The 22,191-nt window shown below is 37.1% G+C and overlaps 1 protein-coding gene across 11 annotated transcripts in view; it reads right to left on the bottom strand.

The window, feature by feature from the left end:
- The window catches only part of SLC4A10 (solute carrier family 4 member 10), a 159,270-nt gene that overhangs the window by 8,540 nt on the left and 128,539 nt on the right, over window positions 1-22,191 (bottom strand). For all 11 annotated transcript variants that reach the window (XR_008450310.1, XM_054069417.1, XM_054069418.1 and 8 more), the window contains 9 exons: window positions 14,685-14,790; window positions 11,707-11,868; window positions 11,348-11,461; window positions 10,690-10,851; window positions 7,709-7,960; window positions 6,301-6,369; window positions 4,154-4,327; window positions 3,413-3,535; window positions 5-72 (listed from right to left, as the gene is read on the bottom strand). Coding sequence is in view for 10 of the 11 variants with exons in the window: in XM_054069417.1 (XP_053925392.1) it covers window positions 5-72; window positions 3,413-3,535; window positions 4,154-4,327; window positions 6,301-6,369; window positions 7,709-7,960; window positions 10,690-10,851; window positions 11,348-11,461; window positions 11,707-11,868; window positions 14,685-14,790 (1,230 nt within the window). In the remaining variant the exon portion in view is untranslated. The remainder of the gene's footprint in view (window positions 1-4; window positions 73-3,412; window positions 3,536-4,153; window positions 4,328-6,300; window positions 6,370-7,708; window positions 7,961-10,689; window positions 10,852-11,347; window positions 11,462-11,706; window positions 11,869-14,684; window positions 14,791-22,191) is intronic.

Here is a 22,191-nt window from a genome sequence, read left to right as displayed (position 1 = left end):
TTACCTGTAATGTCCTTCTAGTGGTAACTGAACAGTCCCTTCCTCTTCCATTGCTAACATACTTTGCTCTTCCTAGAAGGAAGTAATTTAGACATGAGATAGGATATAATGTTGTGAAAAGTGAAATTTATGTACTTTAATCCTCCCTTCCCTTTACTTTAATAGCAAGTATTCCTAAGTTCTTAAAGTAAGATACTTTTCAACTCTTTTAATTTAAATATTTGACATTTAAACCCCTCTTCACTTCATGTATCTTCACTTGATGTTATTTTTCAATGCCAAATAGAGGAGATAGTTTTGTAACAATCAAGAAGGAGAAAAATCAGTAACACTGAGTGAGCAACTGCACAGTGAACTTTTAAGTATCATGTACACCAGGATATATGCACTGCAACGTTAACGTGCAAAAATTAGGAAAGTAAAATTTAAGTTTGCACACACAATTTTAATAGCAATAAAGCTTTATTGCAGTGAAAGGCAGTGAAACAAGACACCAATATTAGTTTTCACTTGAATAGGGAAAAAACTTCTATGAGTAACAGGAAGTGAACTAGGAGACATATCTACTAAAAATCTTTACAATACAGTAATTACAAATCTATAATATAATTTAAATAATCACAAATTTTTTAAATCTGTATCGGGGGAGGGAAGAACAAAACAACACCCCTCGAGCATCATGTCCTGCCTGCAAGAACAAGGGAAAAGAAGTCTCTGGCTTTCAGACATCAACTCAAGGCTCCATAGGAGGATACTCAAGGCACACACCCGTTACATCAGGAAAACCACAGCCAGGAGGTTAACATACTTTCGCATGAATGTAACCACAAAAGCCTGTCCTGCAACGCTGCACTGTATGCGTACGAGAGTAACAGACACCCAGAGACCTCCACATCTTTCTTCCCTTTATTAGATGGCTTTGGAGCAGTTTGTCCTAGTGCCTGTTTGAAAGTGTGAGCTGGCTCTCCCAGAAAGAGAGCTTGCTGTTTTCTGGGACGTGCATCACACACATATCACACAATTGCTATTGGCTGGAAGAGCCAGCATAATTTTCCAAAACAGTAGAATTTAAGTTCTTTCTGCACTGAAATGTCTTTTTCCTATATTATATATATTACTGTTAAAATTATTTTTAAAATCACAACATTTTTTTTCCTCAAATGGGAGAAGTCACTTTATTCATTCCTGTCTTAGAAAGACTTAATTGATTAACATCGAAGTGGCTTCCAAACGAGGTCTGTGAGGAGAAGGCATGTACAAAATCCACTATAAATGTACAAAGCCCTGGAAAAACATAGCCTAAAAATATAAAAACAACTTAAGTGATGAAATTAGGATCCAATCAAATAAGTTTCAGATCTTGTCAACTATATTTCTGAATATTCTTGTGGGTAGAATACTTCTATTTTTAAAAGTCGTGTGATAGCAACTCTCCAATTAATTCCTTAGGCTACATGTCAGAAGTTTTAATACTAGTTAATTTTGTCATTTCTAGGCTTCACAGCTTCATAAGTTTTTGACAGTTAAACAGTTTTAATAATAGCTCAAAGTATTTAGAAATGCCAAAATATGTAAAAATAACCTCTCAAAATAGACAGTGAATGAAATAAAGTAACACCAGTAGATTCTCCCAGTTTTGTTTTCTGATGCCATCCTATCAAGCATGGGAAGGAAAGTGACATATAACCAAAACATAAGGATAATAAGGAATTCTTTCCAGTAACCAGACCCACAAGAAGAGAGCTACCTTGGTTACTTCTGGTTACTCCGAATTGTGATGACAACAGATACTGTGATGAAGCAACCCTGCTTTGCTTCGATTCAATGGGGAAAACAATGACTCACGTATTTTCAGTTCAGCCTGGTAGTTTTATAGACACATACTAAATAGTAAATAATCATCATGATATTTATTACCTAGATAAAACTTTTTTCCCCAAAACTTTTGCATAAAAGTATGTTGAATATGTCAAAGATAGCAAATTTATAGTTCTCCAGGTTACAGATTAGGCAGTGAGTTGTCAAAGGTCACAGAACAACCCTAGGCAGAGAAATCTATTTTTCATGATTACACGTTCAAATTATTAGCTCATGTCCTATTTCTGCAAATAGACTTACCGATGGGAATCCTTACACAAACCATTTCATTGTTCTCAGATCACATCTCAGGGCATCCCTAAGGATAAATTGCTGATTTATCCATTTTGCATTCTTGTACCCTTGTACCATCAAAAGGTTATTTTTCACGGGTCCCAGGCTCTTGCAGTGGTCTTTGGGGCATCTTAACGGTCACACACACAACTGTCTCCAGAGCACTCCTGCCTAGAAGTGACCACAACCTCAAAAGACCACGTGGCATCATCTGCACCTTCACCTCCCACTGCCACCACAGCCTCACACCATCCTACTATTCAAAAATGCTGATACAGAACACACACCTCCAATATAAAATAATGTGGTACCTATGTATTTTATCTAGTGCTCCTGCAGTTAGTATTTCTCCATTGAGACTTTTCCCTTATTTATTTGGGCCCAGTACTGAGGTCCCCTAACAGCTAACATTGATAAGGTGGCTGATACCAGGAACAAAGGACAAAGACATCCATCCCTTACGTTATATTCCCATAGTTTTATATTATACTCAAGCAAGCAATTAGTGAAGCAGCAGCTAGATGAAAATACTATCAAATAGATGCAAAACTGGTTAGAAAGCTACAATCAGAAAGATCAGTGTTCCACTGTCAAAACAGAGGAACATTCTGAGTGGAAATATGTACGAATCTGTCCTATATCAAGTTTGTAAGAAATTATCTGAAATGCATATTCTTTGAAAGGAGATGAGGAGTCCAGATCTGAAACAGTCAATAAGGGTAAGTAATGTCACTAAGCCTTTGATTAGAAAGAGCAAGTAAATGATTTCTGCAGCAGCAGAAGGAAAATGCTGGCCCAGAGCGTAAGAAGCATATGTACAGGGTAACAACAGTGCTGAGCAGAGGGGGTGCAGCGTGAGGGTGTGTAACCTGTGCATGGCTCAGATGTAGCTGGGACGTGCCACAGCCCTTAAATTCTGCAGTGCTCTCTTCAGCATCTCCAGCTGGAATGAGACCAGTCCCAACACAGCAAAGTACCTCAGGCATCTGAGGGCTTTCCTACAGACGGGTTCATTCCTGCACATGATCTGAGCGGGTCTCAGGAGCAAACCCCAGGAGCACTGCAGACACTGGTATATGACGGGACGGCAGCATAAGAATCTACATCTAATAGACATGCCTACCTAAGCATATTGGATTTGTAACCTTAAAAGGACTTACATAAAATATGATGACATTACACTTCGGATACCATTAACAAGCCTGCATTTTGCATGGAATATGCCTCATTTACAGAATTACAAACTCAAACCGTGACCTACCTCTTTTTCAGCATCTTCCAGTTTCTTTTTCTTGCTCTCAGGCATCAAATCGTCTAACCAACTGAGCTCCCGCTTAGTAAAAAAGAAATCCATGAGTTTTCGGACAAATACCAATGCTAGGACCTGTAAAGATATTAATTCAAATAATTAGGAAATTAAGCAAGTAAAACTGACAAATATGCTTGTAGAGGAATACTTTCAAAAGTGACCACAGTTTACAGCTACAATTCTATCCTTTAATTCGGATGGTTTGTTCAGGCGAAGTATGGCTTGAAACACTTAACAATCATGGAGGTCAGTAGATAACTTTTATTTTCAATTTGTGAAAATATTTGCTAAGAGATATCACTTAAGCAGCAGAATAGATTTCTTTTATTTCCAGCAAGACAAAGAACCATCAGTAAAGTTCCTCAGTGCAATAAACAATCTTCCTTAATGAGTAAAAGTTCTTTCTGTAAAATGATTAAATGCTACTCCTCCAATAAAAACATCACATTTTCCATAAAACAATACACAGTTGGGCTATCTCCACATATAAATAGAGTGCAACACAGACTCAAACTAGAGATTATATGAAGAATTTTTCCTTACTTAACACAGCATTAATTGTCCTTGAAAACTGAATTAAAGCAATAGTGTAATTATCTGCCCACAATTATTTTTTCTTTTTTTTTCAGTAATAATTATCCACAAGTGAAAAGAAAAGGGATTTTTAAAGGAAATAAAAATAATATTTCATACCATCATCGGAAAGACAATAGCTGCTCTTGAAACCTTTATAATCCACAGAAGCACAAGACAACTCAGCTGAATTATGGTGAAGAGATGGACCTTTCTAAGAGGAACATGCCTCAGATAAATAAAATCTGGCTGATGCTTTGCAGGCATCCAGAATAGTTTTATCCTGTCAAAAAGCTGAAAGAGAAATTTTAAAAGCTTGAATCAAAATGAGCTGAGAGATCATCTATGCTGACATTCACACACTGCCTAGGAGATCTTGAATATCCTAAGAATCTGGCTTGTTATGCTAAAGGCAAAAACTATGCAGACGTTCAGGAGCACAGAAAAAGTCTACCACAGCTACAAACATGATTGTAGCTTGTCTATACTTGTCCCACAGTAGTAAAGGACTGATCTTCTCTGTGGTTGAGCCACCAGAGTAAGGATAAGAATCATATTATTTAAGTGAAGTTTAATTATTTGGCTAATTGTACTTTTTAAGTTCCTTTCCGTTTCAATACATCTCTGTCGTCCTTAGGTGTTTCTATTGCAGATGTGCTGAGATATTGGATTCCATTGAATGACATTCCGTATAGTCACACCCAAGGAAACAACCTGCTCATAACTGCATAATACGTTAAACACAAAGAAAACAGTTACTTTAAAATAGTACTGCTGAGATTTCAAATTAAGAACCCTTAAAGTTAGAGAAAGCCAGGCTTCAAAGTAGATGTGACTCAATTGTGAATCACAAGCACTATGGCATAGTGATGACGGTGGTGCACCATTTCTCCCTACACAAATGAGCCATGCTATATTCACACAGTCTCCAGGAATTTCAAGTTTCGGGATTTCCTACTGAGCATGTGCAAACTGCATTTTTTTAAAGGCTTATAATTTGGCCAGATTTGAGCAGATTTCTTTTTCACAGAAACAGCAAAAAGCACATCCTCCCACAAAAGCCATCTTATCAAATTCCTTGTCCCAGCTTTGGGAAGGCAGAAAGGGAGGGGGATGCTATCACTTTTCCAAGTAAAGACAGCCAGATTTTAGCATGCCTTAGAAACAGTCAATAGTGTACTTTCTCATACCTTTGTTCTGAGGCCTATTAAGTTGAAATTATCCAAACCTCAGTAAAAGCCAATCTACGCTTCTTAGAATATCAACTCAAATGATAAGACATAGGCAAAGTTACAAAAGAAGAGTGAATAGAAACCACTTGTCAAAAAGACAAGAGATGTAGCCAGCTTTGCCTATAAATAATAAAGAAGTAAAAAAACAGAGACATTTTTAACTTGCAATCAAAAATTTAAATATAATGAAAGAAACAGGCATTTTCTTTGCTCTTTGCATTTGACAACCTTTTGCACAGCATAATTCATGTTTCTGTGATGTGATTGTTCTTTCTCCATTGTCTTGGTGAGTACATCCATGCCTCAACTTTTGATAACAAAGACACTTGAAAACTTGAGTGTTTGTTTCAGATGGGCTAAAACATTTGACACCATGCCATTTAACCCTGTAGTAATACAGGAGAAACAGTACAGAGGATATCATCACTTAGCCTCGCCTGAATGCTAGCGAGCCTGGTTTCCACCACAAGCTCCTACTTAAAGCCACTGCAGGAATGCTGCTTTTCCGCTAGACTTGCCCTTCATCCCTGAGGCCAGAAATTGAGTAAAACGGGACTTGCAAGAGTTTCACTTCCTGGCCGGGGGTATTTATTTGCACAGGAAATACCTTCAAAATCTCACCTATGTTAGTTTTAGGACAAGTTAGCCAAAAGCATCATATAGGCAAAGCTCAAGATCAAGTGTTCCCTGCAAAGGCACTAACTTGGAAGCACAAAAGGCATCAGGCAAGCAAGGGAATGGGGAGGCAGTGGAGAGGGATAGTTATTACTCAGCTTTCAGGCTCAGCCAAAATTCCCTTGACAACAAGGGCAACATAAAAATCAGCACGTAAAAAATAAAAAAACTGGAGCACATTACCTGAAGGGAATACTCTATTTAGAGAGAATCCGTTTTCCTTTCTAAGTGACTCACTTTCAATAATTTAAGGCTGGGAATATTCCTTCACCATTATACACAGAAGATAATAAAATAAGAATAGCTACACATTTTATAGAAAGCATCATCAGTAACCCACTCTTCATTAATGCATTTTACCTGAATTCCCTTTAGAGATGAAGCACCCATGTAAAGAAATACTCCATAAAGTACTGGCATGGGAATAAACTGCACAAACAAGCAGAGAAAGGGAAGAGAATGTTAAATACCATTGAAAAATTTTAAGTGCTTCTAGAAAGACATTCTAAACAGTTGAAATTCAAAGTGCCATATGCTTGCATTAATCAGACAAGTCGTAAATTCAGAGTCACTCAATTACAAATTAATAATGTTTCTCAGAGTATAAAGCAAAAGAATCTGGCTCCATAGGTTTATTTTCCTGTCATGGCCAATTATTACAATATACTTTATTCACTACTAACAAAACTAACAGAACTACAGGGAAAATCAAAGTGTTTGATAGATACTTAAATGATTGCTCAGGAGAGCATCTGAATACTAAAGCTATAATACTCAGAAAAATGTTCAAAACACACACAAAATATTTCATACTGCTAAAAGAAATGTCTGTGCTGTAAGCATTAAAAATGAGTGAGTGACTTTTATAGAATGATTTTGTAAGAAACTACTTTAAATGTTCAGGCTCTCAGTATACAGTGTGCAAGTAAAGAAATATTTCCACAGATTACTATCTGTTTTAAATGCTAAGTACATGTTCTGTGTGTTTTCAAAGTAAGAGATTATGATATACTTAATAAAATGCTACAAGAAAGTAGAAGTCCTCAGGACATACTGTCTTCTCTGCAACAACATGCAAGTCTAAATTCTGGTCTTACTGAAGCCAGTGGCAAAATTCTTGCTGATTTCATAGAGACCAGATAATTTTTAAAAGCTGTATGATAGTGAACAGATACAGTTGGACTTGATGACCTCAAAGGTCTTTTACAACCAAATGATTCTATGATTCTCTTATGCTTGTAGACAGTATTCTATAAGCATATAATTAGATATACAGTTGCAGAACACTGGTGAGCTGTGTTGAGCATGCAGGTAACATGAAAGAATTTTCATGTTCATTTCTAAGAAATGAACCACAGAACTTCACTTGGAACTGTTGAATTATTTTAAATTATCCAGAAATCACAAAACGTTTTTAAATTTTCTAAATAAATTTACTTCTTTGTATAACTTAGCAAGACTGGGTATACACCATGGACCCAAAGTATAGACAGAGGATGAATATTCATATACTACAGGTCAATGGCAGAACTCCCTTTGACTTCAGTCAGGCCAGATTTTCATTGCAAGATTTCTGCTTTAAAAATGTTACATGTCCCTAGCCATTTTATTATGCAAATTAGAATTCCACTTTAGATTATCATTGTGTAACATTATGCTAGTTAGTAATGTGCCTGGGAAGGGCACTCATTAAATTAACACAGTAACAACAGTGAAATGTTTAGTGCAGTGCAGTATTCTTTAGCTTTTCCTTACTTCCCCAAATTACCTTCAGGATACTTGTCAAAAAGACAGATGAGCCCATAAGGACAAAAATCATGAGCCCTGTGACTCTTTGCTCCCGGATTCCAAGAAATTTTGGCTGTTCCCCTGGAGCAGAGCACTCTGATTCCAGTTTTAAGCTATTCACGTGGGAAATAGAGAGGACGGTGGCTGCAACAAACCATGGCAATCCCATAATGGAGCACACTCCAAGCATGACTGCCACCATGAGTAGGTCAAGATGGTATCCACATCCTTTCTGTTAAAAAAAGTAAGGACAGCAAGAAGATATAACACTCATGGCAGGCATTCCTTATGAACAGTTAGAGACAATTTAAAAAATTGTGACTTGTAGCAAATAACAGCTTTCTTCTATATGTTATCCAGGCTGGGTCAGTAGTGATGGCAAACTGGTTATCTAAGGGGAATTTCTACTAGTTTAAAAGAAATGCTTAATGCTATTAGACTCATTCCAGTAATGATTAAAGTGTACATATCATAAATCCACTTTACAAGGGCACCAAGTACCTTTCCCACTTTTAAAAGAGATACTAATAAGACAACAAAAAAATAAATACATTTTCTGCTTTAACTAGATCTCTTCTGTGGATAACAGTGCAGAACATCCAGAAGCACTGCAACTTTCCACTTCACTATCTTAACAGACCCTCCATCAATCCTTACAGAGGAGGCAGAAAAATATGCTTTTTGATTATTTCCTACACAAAAATTCTTAAGTTAAGATTTGCTATAAAGGGCTGTAAAAACACATCGAACCTTTTAAAGTACTTATAGATGTAAACATGTGCTAGTAAAATGTTTTCACTAACATACTTTCATCTTATTGAAGAACAGAGAGCTAGAAATTAGGAGAAATTAAATTAAATTATAATTAAAGTATATATTAAACTATAAAATAATATTATTCATTAGGTACTGTTTTACCAGCTTCACTATTCAATATACAATTCAAGTAGTATCATAAACACTCATGAGAAGTCAGTAGAAAACCTTTGAGTTTGCATCATCTCAATAGCAGTCAAATACTCTGCAAATTTACCAACAGGAGGATGTTTCTTTGCTTTTGTAGTAGTGGATAAAACTCATTGGTCAAGTCTTAGATACATTTAGAAATCTGCAAATACAATGCAGGCTTGGAAATGAGCAATGATCTACATCAAGCTTGGTTGTATAGATATCATTTACCATAACTGAGAGGGATATTTCTTTTCAGTTTTAGTATGTATCCAGGGCCAACAGGCAGCTGCAAGCAGGAGCTCAAGCTATTTTCCTTTCAAAAGTCAGGTAGTTAGTTATCTCCACAAAATTTTGCAATATGGCAACAAATCCAATGTCATGGTCTGATGAAACAGTGATGTTCATGCAAACAATATGAATATGTTGAACCATAATTTTGCCTGTAAACCCATGCAAATGCCTTTTGACATAAAAAAAAAGTAACTAAACTTGGAAGGGTTTGCTACAGAGACTGCCAAAAGCTGAAATGTGCACTATTCGGAATTTGCTATGGGAAGTATAAAAAAAAAATGAGGGGAAAACGAGTTGGAAGCAAACAAATCATTTCTTTCTGAAGACAACTTCTACTTCTAAAATGGGAAGCGTCTGGGTTTATGAAAATGTAAGCCACATATCAAAATGAAAATGCCATCTTATTTGCTTACATTATTTAAAAAGGGGAAATCATATAAAGAAAATGAAAAGAATCACTCTAACATCCTTCCCTCACTTCCCAAAAGTGCTTATGAGTCTCTCCAAGACACATCTTGACAAACTCAGAGATGTGTCAAAGACAGATATTAGTTACACGCACAATGCACTCAAAGAAAGAGTTTAATTCTAAATCCTAACAGAGACACCTTTTTTTACCTTCTGACACATTTATGAGGAATGTATCTGCTAATGCATACAGAATCTGAGAGCATTTCCTCACATTCATACATGATCTGAGGAACCTGACATATGGGAAGAAAAGGAAGCATAGCAACAGGTGATGCTACACCAGACCCCAGCAAAACTAAAACGCAGCAAGACAAGGGGGCAGCCAGGAGGACCATCTGACTCCCAGATGCCTGTGCTGAAAAAACACATTCCAAAGCTTGGCAGCAAATTCCTGCATCTGTCAAGTTAACCACATGCAATGCTATGGATTGACATGAAGAGCCAGGCTGACAAAGAGGGCAAAAAAAGAACATATCAAATGTCACAATCATCCAAGAAGAGGCAGTGCAAAGTGAAGGTTGCAAATGCATTTGCTAAAGCAACTTGGGATTGGATTGCTGCTTATTAAAAGTATGTCAAAAAAAGCCTAAGCTCGCTGCATATACATGTACAGAAACCTGCTGCTAGATTTTGCCCAACAGTTTTTCAGAAGGGTGATGTCCCTTTTTCTCTCTCCATCTGTAGGCAACTAAAGTGTTAGAGAACAGAGCAGGAAGTTGTCCTATGTTGTTTTAAGAACCCATTGTGCCTCTAAAGCTCTTTTTTTTTTTTCTTCTCTCTTCTTTAAGATAGGAAGGGCATAAAAAAATGGATGGGTAGAACTGAAGAGAAGGACGAAGAGAGGAAAAAAACTAATCTTGTATTACAAACTAACCCCTGAGTAGCTTTTCAAAATCCGATCCAGTAAAACAACATTATCAACATCTGAAAAGGCAACTGATACTATGGTACTGAAGGAAATTATTAACTTCCAGATTTTTTTCTTAATGTATCATACTTCTCATAAAGCACAGAGGACAACACTTTCTCGATTCAGAATCTCTGTCCAAATTACATTCTTAAAGAGTTCTGTAACACAGTGAATCACTGGCACAGGGCAGAGGTACTACACAGACCCAGACAGAACTATAACAATTTAAAGGGGTGCTCTATAACATGTAACAAAGGAGCATACTCAAATAGATGAACGTACATTACATAACCTGAAGCAGAAAACAACAGTGAAAATATAAGTATTTGACTGGATACCTTTAGTTTGTGTTCTTTTCTATTGATAATGACAGCTGTGATCTGCTGGTCCATAAAGATAAGAATAGTACAAAGCAGGGCTGGAATTACAGCAGCTATCACTGTCCACCAAGGATTAGGCCCCAAGGGAGTAATAAACCAGCCACGATCATCTCTGGTGGGCTGTAAAAAGAAAGTGATGCCGGACCAGTCAGAAGCCTAAGAATTATTTACATTTCGACTTCACAAGAATACATGCAAAAAACATTACTAGGATATTATTTCCTTCAAAATTAACCTATGTAAGAGCCCAGAAAAACGCTAAACTTCCTACGATAACGAAAAAAGAAATTACATGTCATAAAATTATCTGGGATATCACAGACTTGGTTGTATTTGATACAATGAGCCCAGAATTTGGAAGGAGCCCCAGAACATTAAAGTAATCTAGGACTTGGGTAATTCAGGCCAAGTTGGTCCTCATACAAAAGACATTAGGAAGCATGAAGGGGCCTGATGGAAGAGGCTCACTTACATGGGTCACTAATCAGAGGCTGCATGGCAATTGATGAACACAAAAATTCAGAATAGTATCGCTAACTCCCTGATGAAATATAAACCTATTATAGCACATCACTTCGTCAAAATAATAAGGCAGTGCAATTTATCAATAAATTACCTTAAAAGCATTTGGAACTTGAAGTTTTGGTGATGGAATCCCAATGGCATAGTCAATTAAAACCATGGACAAAATAGTGAGAAAGACCGCAAAATCACTGACAACAGATCGTACCTACAATTATTGACAGAAACAACAATTTTAACTGAAACATTCATGCGCGATTTAGGATTTTTTTTTCTTCCCTTTATTAAGCCATTTTGAGCTTGCAGTTAAATCAAAGCTTATTCTGATACAACTTTCTAAAAGAAAAGATGCAGTGTCCACTTCAACAGTAGTTAATTGAATTTGCAATGCAGATTAAATTCATGCTTACACATAACTACTGACAACTTTTGAATTAAAAAAATGGCACACACCTTTGTTGGGAAGTATCGGCTAGTTTTGAACTGTTTCAATGTGGATGACAATGTTACTGTAGAAAAGAATAAGATGACAGACCAGAAGAGGACATCTGGAACATAAGGGCCATGATGGCCGCAGGCTCGCCCAACAAACTCTCCATGAAACTTTTTACATTCCTATCAGGGAGATCAAAGAAGTATTGTTCTGAAAAATATCCATGCTTAGACAGATATTTGCTTTCCAATTTCTTTCCCAAATTACAAGCAGATTGTATTATTAGAAATAGTAAAATAATTGTTAAACTTTTATTCTTCTAAAAATGAAAACTCCTAATGTTTGTATCTAGTCTGCAGAGGTAAAACTCTCAAACCCTTAAAATAGTCTCTTTATTAACCAGTATTAAATGATGAAGTCATTAAGACATACCATAAATAAAGTTATTCATATAAAGTCAAATTTATTTCAAATTGAAGAAGTACACTTATTTATTTTCTGGCTACAAACACAGATTTGCATTTCCTAATTCCTTCCAGGAGAGGAAAGTGAATTTTAAAAGCTACCAAGAGAAAGGTTGCTCTTACTGCATTCTCAAGACCTGATTTTTTGTTTTAACTTCACAAGCCAAGTAATCGAAGAAAAAGCTGTTAAAACGCATAGTATTGGGCTGAAAGGAGACCAATATATTCAATACCACATGGGGGCAGCACATTCCACAAATTACTTTTTTCTTTAAAAAAGCGATCTGATAAAATGCAGCAAAACCCAAGATCTGTAACATTAATTCTGTGCAAGATAATATATGACCAAATATGCAGACACAGCAGAAAACGTTTCCTGTAACTCTCCAATACCACCTTCAGTTGTCTAAAAGCATACTTGTTCCCAGTTAACAAGCAGAGAAATGGAGGGTATTAAAGCTACAAGCTCTAGACTTGCAATTCTTTCCAGAAGCAGAGATTCCAGGCAGCAATATCCTGCCAGATTAGGATCTTTTAGTAGCAAATGAACCAGGTCATTGGCTCATCAGTCTCACACCACAATACTGTGGTTTGACATGTTATGAGAAACTTTGGCTTTGAATAAAGGGTGGCTGAAAAAAAAAAAAACAAAACAGTTTCCATTTGATGACTGTGAGAAAAAGGAGTGCAAAACTTTTTACACTGGGGCAGCAGAAAATCTGGGAGAAACACGATGTGCACTTCTGACTGATGAAATAGAAGTTTCAGGTGGGAAAAAATTCAGGAAATCCAGAAAACTCTCGAGTTTCTGCAAAATCAAATGGAAAATGTGTCCTGCCCTGAGGGCACAGCACAGCGATGAATTTCATCATATACCTGCTGAAAAGGATTATGTCACCATCAGAATAAACACTTTGCTCATGCTCGTTTTGTCCTAGATAACAAAAAAAAAAAAGTTTGTTCCTACTGTTGCTTTTAAGGGAATGCACCACACTAGATCTTCAGGAACTTGAAACTTTTACATCAGACACAAGAAACAACAGGAAGAAATGAGCAAAAAATGAGTAAAAAAGACAGTGGAGTGAGACAGACCAAATATTAACAGGTCTAATTTTTTACTGCAGTTCTCTAGAATGGGACAATTAAAGTTCCCTGATGATGCTTGGAAGAAATAAATACATGAAAGTACAAACATTTTCAGTTATGTCTTTGACAGCTATAGGGACTCATGGGAAAATCAGTCAGTTATACTGCTACCCCTGTAAACTCAAGTTTCAGTAATAAGCTTTTATAGAAGTTTTAAAGGGTTTTATATAATGCAGCCGGTTTTTTACATTTATAGTTAAAACAAAATCTGTTATTTTAAAATCTCCTCAGCTGCAAATGTACTCTGAAAAACACTGTCAGAGATCTGAGAAAGTGAGAGGAGGAGTCTGCCCCTGCACAGATGCTCTTCGTGTGTGCTGCAATTTTGAGAATATTCATTCTGGATTGCTGGAATCCCTCAGGCCAGCAGTTCTCAACTTTATCTCTGCCGTTGCCACACCAACAGAGTTGAGGAGCACTCCTTGCTATCAAGAGAGAGTGGCCACGCAGGGCAGCTCTTGATTAACTCATGATAGGAAGGCACCAGTTATTCTGCATTCCTGCCTTTGAAAGAAAATAGTCTTTCTGCTGGAGATGGTCAACTGGATTGTTTTTTAAACGTTTCATTTGGTTATGCCTACAATGAGGTTAAATCAGGTATTGAGAGCATTCTTCAGCGTGGTGTATGTCGCATTCATTCTCCTGGATTGTGTAAGGAAGTGATCCATTTGTGAGAGAAAGTGGTGGCCTGATCTCATTAACGTTCCAACCAAATCATAAATGTTGCTTTAAAGAAGGCAAACCCAAAGTAATAAATCCTTTAAACCAAAAGAAGAGTACTATTTAAAAACAAGTTACATATCCATGCAAGCTCTCCAGACTGTTTCTAGCTTGTTTCCTCACACCTCTGAAAAAAAATTACACAACTAAGCCATACTGAACACTGAAGGCCTACTTAAGAGAGAAACATGATCACTGAACAGAAAATGTTACAAAATTTCTCCCCTTCCTCTTCTTTATAGCCCAAACAGCTGTAAGAATGTTTTAGGAGAAATAAATACTTCAGAGTCTTTTGACACAAGGAAACTTTGATTTTGCCATATGGCAGAATTTAGGACAAATCCATCGTCACTTGACATGTTTAATACTTTATCTCAGTCAAACCCTTGTGCTAGTGTGTCCAGAAGTTTCCAAAGCAGGGCACAAAACGCACATACTTGCTTTAATGTCTACTAGCAAAGGCTGCAAAATGCTTAAAAAAGAAGATAATGCTACAAAGTCTACGTTAATCCTTGTTTAGTTAAGTACATTTTGTGCTTTTTTTGCTTTATTTGAACAAATATGATCAGAAAAAAACATTGTAATTTTGTCAGTCTATTTGCTGCAGCAGGAAAGACAAAGTTATTTACGCTTATGTCTCATTTATAAAGTTCCAATATTTCACTTACTGACACAGTTAGGTTCCCCCATGGCACAGCAGATGCAGATATATTGTAGTCCTCCCAGTAACGTAAGGTTTTATTGCTAGGATGTTCTGGTTCCACGCAATTGCATCTGAAAAGACAAAATAATGTCTTTTTTCTTAGGAATAAAAGATGTATCAGATATTAATCCAAATTATCAACTTTTATGACATATTTAAATTATGCTGTACTATGCCAGATAATTTTAGTTCAAATTAATTCAGTAAACGCATGCTTTGAAGCAGTTTGTAGTTCAGTAGCTAGTGCTATTACTAGAATATAATTTGCTGTGAGGTGCATACGCATATATAGTACGTAACGTGATATATTTAAACCACTGTCCATAGCAAGTTTTTCCACCTGCTTTCCTCCTATTCTGCTGATACTTCCAAGCACAGTTTGTAATACCAAGAATGTGCCAGTGCTGTGCCAATTCTGTTCCACTTATACCAAACATGGTGATTCCCTACATGGTGATTAGATGCTACACACAGTTCCAGGCTGATCCATTTCTCAAATGCAAACTGTCTGTACACTCTTTCTTTCACTTTACCAGAATGCCTTGGTGTACAAATCTGCCAAACTGCCTGGTCAACTGTCAGGGCCCCACAAGATCACCAGTACCAAATGCCCTGTGAACTTCTGTGTCCACTGTTTTTCCCTTCCCCACAGCTGCTTTAAAACCATTCTTTTTATTTTAAATTGTGTATTTTAACACACAAAACGTGATGAGGCAGTGTGGGAGTACATTCTTGCAAATAGGCAAATTCAAATCAAAATTAAGTCTTTAAAGCCTCTGAAGCAACTGTGGGAGGCTTTTTCTTTGACAAAGCCTTTAACATATGCAGGATACTCTGTAGGATCCAAGATGTCAAGTGTGCTCTGCAGTTCCCTGAATTAATCCTACTTTTAAAATCTGTAGTACTATCTATCCTGCTAGTATTTTAACATGATTATGATGGCTCTAAATAAATTCTCTACTCTCCTTTCTGATAAAGTTTTCAGGAGCAGCAGACACAATAACATCTAACTATAGAGTGGAGAGCCAGTAAGCATACATTTACTTTCCAGTTCTAGAGGAGTGTCAGCTTATTCACTTACCTATACCATCTATTTTCTCTATAGCTGCTTATCTTTCCACAAAATGACAACTCTCATCTATGTTTATAACGTTTTCTATATAAGGAATTCTACTATCTACATTATGAGTACAGAATAGTGCCCTTGTATTTCGATTACAATACTATACATGTGACAACAGCTGCATTTAATATATACACAAAGAGAGATGCAGATTGCCTTTGTGCAACTCCTTGCTTTTATTTTAAATGCAGCTATTTATAAAAGAAATAAAAAACCCTTACAGCCCATGAACAAAAAGCAAAATAAAAAAAAAAAAAATGCCAACAGCGTTCAGAGAATAAGAGGGCCTGAACCAAAAGTCTTTGAACTAGACTGGATCTTTCAAACTTATTAATTATGCTTTGGATCAGGCCCCAAGTGCAGAATGAGTGCGTGTTCAATGCGTAGTTTAAAATATTACAAAACGGGTTAAATTAAGCGTATCACTACTAGTGAGCTACAGCAGCATAAAAAAGTCAACAAATGGTATGTCTGTATTATGCAAGGGAGTATTTGACGTTCATGCAACAATACAGAGGTGGCTATTTCAGGTTACTACTGTTTCCTGTGAGCACAGGAGCTCCCTGCCCCCTGACGTCCATCGCTGATCGCAGACCGGCCAGACGCTGGGCGGTGGCCCATTGGGGTTTGATTACAGTAGGCCAAGGTGACGTGGGCTGGTCAATCACAGTCACTTTCTCACTAGAAGGGAAGACTGTGCATGTCACCAACGCTACATGGTACAACTACACTTGCTGCAAACTGCAAAATTACATTTAGAAAGTTAGAAAAGCCAAAATTTCTATTTCCTTATTCAGAAATGTGACAATCGAAGCTATAGTTTAATACAGCTCAAGTAATTCACCTTCAGATGAGATCATCACCCTGATTATTTCTATATCATTACCACTTTCCTCCTTCACAGCATTCCAGTCTGGCCTTTACCAAATTTCACAAGCATTTACTGATGCCAGATGGTTATCAGTAAGTGATTCATGCAAACTCCACCCAAGTAGACCAAAATCACCCTGCACCCAGCTTTTGTCACTGAATGGGCACTAACCGCTTAACATGATAGAAATGTAAGCTACTAAGACACCCCATCCAGCCCAGACAACACAACTGGAGGCACCATTCACTGCCAGAAAATAAAAGATTATCCACCAAAATGTGACACTTCCTAACAGACGTAAGAGCTTTAATGATCACTACTTCCCAACACAACTGACCTACAAGGAAAAAATCACGTTGGTGAAATAAGGATTTCTACTTCAATCTTTTAAAACTTTTAATCTCTTCATTGTCATTTTTTACACTGGGAGGTCAGATCTTAGGAGAAAAAGTAAAATACACTGACCTGTTAACCATCAACACATTTTTCTATTTTCTTGATAAAATACTACTCAGAAGGCTGGAATAGGTAAAAAATGTATTGTCTCTTAGATGTTCAAATGCCCTCAAGTTGTTTTAAGTGCTGAGCACCTGCCCACTACAAAAGACTTATGTGGAGTTTATGCTACTACCAATGAGCAAAAGACTACACATACTCCGGTATTTTATAAGCAATGTATCAGCTCCAAATACAGCACTAACATAGCAATGCATTCCCATGCCTTTTTGCGATAAGGAGCCAGGAATCATCTTCATTATGCTAAAAGATACAGAATGATTCATTTGATTCTCTTTCATTGTGGCTAAGAAGAAAATGCTTTTTTCATGGCTAGAGTATAGGCAGGAAAGAATCTGATACTGATTGTGGTGGCAAAAGCATAGGTGTCACTACATTGGAAAAAAATAATCTCTGCTTCCAATCTCACAATATATCCATTTCATCACACCGATGACAGAACAATTCTTTTTGTGTCTTTACACTTTTGGCTACTGCAAGATGTTCTGATCTCCTGTGAAGCAATTCAGAAGTCTAAACATGGGTGCCTATATACCCCCCAGTATCTGTGACACCCATGATGAGCTGGCACATATGTGAGAGGGTCTATGGTGACTCGTACCTTTCTTTTCATAGCAGCTGGAGGCTAAAAGATATGAACTGGCACTAGATACCCAGTCACAGTTCACCCATCCATATGTACTCGTATTTTGCAAGTAGGCAGAAATCAGTGAAGCTTGCTTTCTTTTAGGTTATTTAAACATCTAACACAGCCCATTACAAAGTGGATCCTCAGTCTGAGGCAGACTAATAAACCATTTCAGACAAGACAATCTTCCGAACACTGCAAGACAAATGTTGTAAAATCAAAACTGACAAAAAGGGATAAGTAACAGAACAATAATGGCCTAAACCTGGTAGCTAGAAAAATTACTAGAGCAATGAGTCTTTATTGCTTTTACATCTTCTCAAGAAATCTCTGGCAAATCAGGGTGGGGAGCATAGGTAGACTAGGAATAACAAATTTTAGGGCTGGCTGACAACTGGGATTCCCTGCAGCCTGTACCTCTCTCCCTTTTACAGGACAATCAAGATTTCGGCTAAATCTTCATCACCGATCCAGCTGCAACAGTACAGGCAGTGTGGGTCACTGATGGCACCATTTTCCCTTCTTCATCCTCCCAACCTCTCCACATTTTTCCTAGCTCTTTTTGCTTTTTTTTTGTTTCCTAGATCTCTATTTAATAAATTTCATTAACTTGAGGCAGCCATCACAACTTCACTGTATGCCACATTTCCTACAGCTTGTCCTGTTTTCAAAGAACATAGCTAGGATTTGACAACAGCAGCTTCAGGACATCTCTGACAACCAGCAGTGTTGATTGTTCCATGAAAGGAATACTTACTATTATCCTTACTAGCACAAAAAAGACTGTGTGATCCCTCTTTCTTTGGACAACGGCAAAGGGAATATGGATTAGTAAATTAGAAACCTGTTATTTTATAAATAAAGTTGGGGAATATCTCCCCTCTCCTTTGTAGATCAGCAATGAAAGGTAAACATCGTTGTTGCTCCACACCAGTCAGGTGAAATTTTCTATACTAAAAACAGCTTTCTGATTATTGCAAAACAAGAACTTTATTCCCTAGGACTATTCAATTGAAATTAACCTGAGGGTGATGCAAGAATCCCTCTAATGTACACCTCTTACCTCCAGTTCTTCACGCCTGTTCTTTATCATTTTCTTCTCATTAACCTGTCATGCACCCTCTCCTCACCACACAGACCTTAAACACGCAGCACGGTTCTAGTCCATTCTGCTGCCATTATAGCCAGTATAACAGCTTCGAACAAGAGCCCTGCACAGTCCTTTCAATTAAAACACACTTAATTGGCATAGCTCCTTTGAAAGACTCATGACCATTCATCCCTAGGCAGTCGTCATTTTTCAGTATGTTGTTTTCAAGACTAGAAGGCACTTACTATTGATGATTTTATCCAATTCGTAAGGCATTGGTTTGGAGTTCCTGTTTTTCCAGCACGTACATATTATAAGCTACACCTATTAATACTAGGAAAGGATCTGATCTATAAAAGACGCAACTGCTGCTTCTTCATGATTAACTAACATACCATTCCCACTTCCAAAAAGGGCAAAATCTCTTTCTGGCTCACTTAAGATAGAGAATGAGATTTGCTCAACATGAATATTTATATTATTAAAAAAACAACAGGCAAGTATGACAAATAAGATACAAAATGTGCTTGTTTAAACAATATGTCTCACTGAATATCAGAGTACATATTTGGTAATATGAGTAGGAAGTTCTTCTAAGACACAGAGTATGCTCTACGAATGTGCTCTGCACTGATCACATAACAGAGACAGAATAAGAAGATGGTATGAAATGGAAAGTACTTACTAATTGAAACTAAGGTTTTAAAATATACAAATAAGCATTTACATCGTATTTACAAGGCTGGAAGAAAGTACATCAACAGCAGAATGCTATGCATGTTTAGGTTGTCTCCATATACACCATTTTCCCATGAACTATGGGCACTGGCAGCCTTTCTGCTTGTCTAACCACTGGGAAGGGGACAACAAAAATATCATAGATGACAACTTCTCTGTTGTCTCATACCTACAACACCTGTATATCTCTGGCATTATATTTACCATATTCCTTCTCATGTCAACATTCATAACGATGAGATCAAAATCTCAGTGGAGAAGAGACTGGAAACAAAATAATTAATACTGATGGTAAATGGACTTGTCAGTTAAGGTCTATCCTCAGTACCACAAAATCCTTTCAAAGTACCGCTGTCATGGCAAGACAAGATTTTTTTCTTCATTTATTCATGAGATTTGCCATCCTGAATTAGACCGTTGAGTCATTAAGTAGCCCATCTCTCACAATCATGAACATCAGTAGACATCACATATTTTCTCTAAAGTTGTAAGTCTACATAGCTTAATTGGTAAAGCTGAGAAATAGTTCTAGCATGTCACTTCACCCTGCTTCCAAAGTTAAAAAAATGTACCCGAGGAGAAGAGATTCGGTATAAGGCTGGTTCAGAAATAATCTACTATAATGCTTCAATTTTGACTGTCAGCTTAAATTTTGATTGTTCAGATGTAATGTATAAATGCACATAAATGTATGGTAACAACACCACCCAAGGATTTTATGTAAGCCTTTCTAGATTTTTAAGGTATTGTGTAGATCAGGTATCAACTACAAAATGAACGTTGTGTAGAACTGCTTAACAAGGACATATGTTTCCAAAGTGGAGGGGATGAGTAGTAGGAAAGAATGAAGCAAGTTGGTCTCAAAAGAGGAAGAAAGAGGAAAATGAGCTAGTTTCATGGGGCAGACATAGGGAAGCCCTAGAATAAATGGAATGAAGAAAAATTATTTCTGGACTCCAGGGTTTGCCAAGAAGCAAAAAGGAATCCAAAGTTAAACTCGATGGCAGTTGCATGGTTCTGGGAAGAAGGTGGACTTTCTTAGGGAAAGACACACAAGATATGGCACAGTTACTTGACTGTAGGAAAGAAAAATATAAAGAAGGGAAAAAGAAAATCTACATTCATATCTAAATTCAAAGAGATTATTACAGGAATCGGAATTCATTTCCATGCCTGGGATCCTATTAAGAAATCTATGCTTATTCTCACTGACTCTTCTCATTCTACCTGCAGTTTAAGGAATACAGGGCATAAAACAACATAATTCGCATCCAATAATAATAATAATGCATTTAGATAAAGTTATATAGATAATGAAAGATTTAAAACTCGCTTGTGTAAACAGTGGTATGCACAAAAACTAATCTTCACAATGCCTTCTAGAAGCAATGGTTTCCATAGCCTGCAAAAGATACCGAGATTGACATGATCTTGGCTCCTTAATTACATCCGAGTGGGATTTTCTACTCCTAATGCTTAAGTGCATGTCAATACCAAGACAGATTGCAATATGCATATTACTATGCCAAGAAATCACTTTAAAATTATTCAATGTAATCTGTTAATAATTGAGTAACTTCTGGTAAAGAATTATTAAAAACAACATGAATTCATCACTGAAAAAAATTAATAAAAAACAAAAGGTATTTAAAGTCCCAAGATATAAGCAACTTCACAGTGACAAACAATTGATCTTCTGTATTCTAAGTTAACTACCTTAAGATGCAGTTTAAAGAATTGGATTTCTTTTTAAATCACATTCCTTTCATCCTCAATGCTAATTTTGTTTTCCTTTTGAGAACCTCTGTTTTTAATATACCCAGTTATAGGGTTCTCCTTTCCTAGCAGAAATTATAAACTAATATTCAACATACCCATGAAAACTGATGTGCATCAGTGTTCTACACAGGATTCACTAACTGGAGATATATTCGCTACAGAGGTAGGGAAACACAGGAGGAGGAGAACACAGAAATAAGAGAGTTGCTATGCCAACCTTCAAATGCTAATGGCATGACAAATACAAAAGGTCACAGAGGGAGGGAGGGAGGGAGGGAGGGAGGGAGGGAGGAGGGAAGGAAGGAAGGAAGGAGGGAAGGAAGGAGGGAAGGAAGGAGGGAAGGAGGGAAGGAAGGAGGGAAGGAAGGAGGGAAGGAGGGAAGGAAGGAAGGAAGGAAGGAAGGAAGGAAGGAAGGAAGGAAGGAAGGAAGGAAGGAAGGAAGGAAGGAAGGAAGGAAGGAAGGAAGGAAGGAAGGAAGGAAGGAAGGAAGGAAGGAAGGAAGGAAGGAAGGAAGGAAGGAAGGAAGGAAGGAAGGAAGGAAGGAAGGAAGGAAGGAAGGAAGGATTTTTTTTTGTCCTTTTGTAGATTTAGCTCTTACATGTCTTAACCTTCATCATCCATATTGTAAAGGTAAAAAAAAGTCACATACGAATGCAGAATGGATTTGCCTGCAAGTAGATCACCTGGAAATTAGGGCCAATATTTCTACACAGAGTAACAAACAAG

This window comes from Cuculus canorus, chromosome 6 (genome assembly GCF_017976375.1).
Source record: "Cuculus canorus isolate bCucCan1 chromosome 6, bCucCan1.pri, whole genome shotgun sequence".
Lineage (NCBI taxonomy): Eukaryota > Metazoa > Chordata > Aves > Cuculiformes > Cuculidae > Cuculus > Cuculus canorus.
This window is presented reverse-complemented; position numbering and strand designations above follow the sequence as displayed.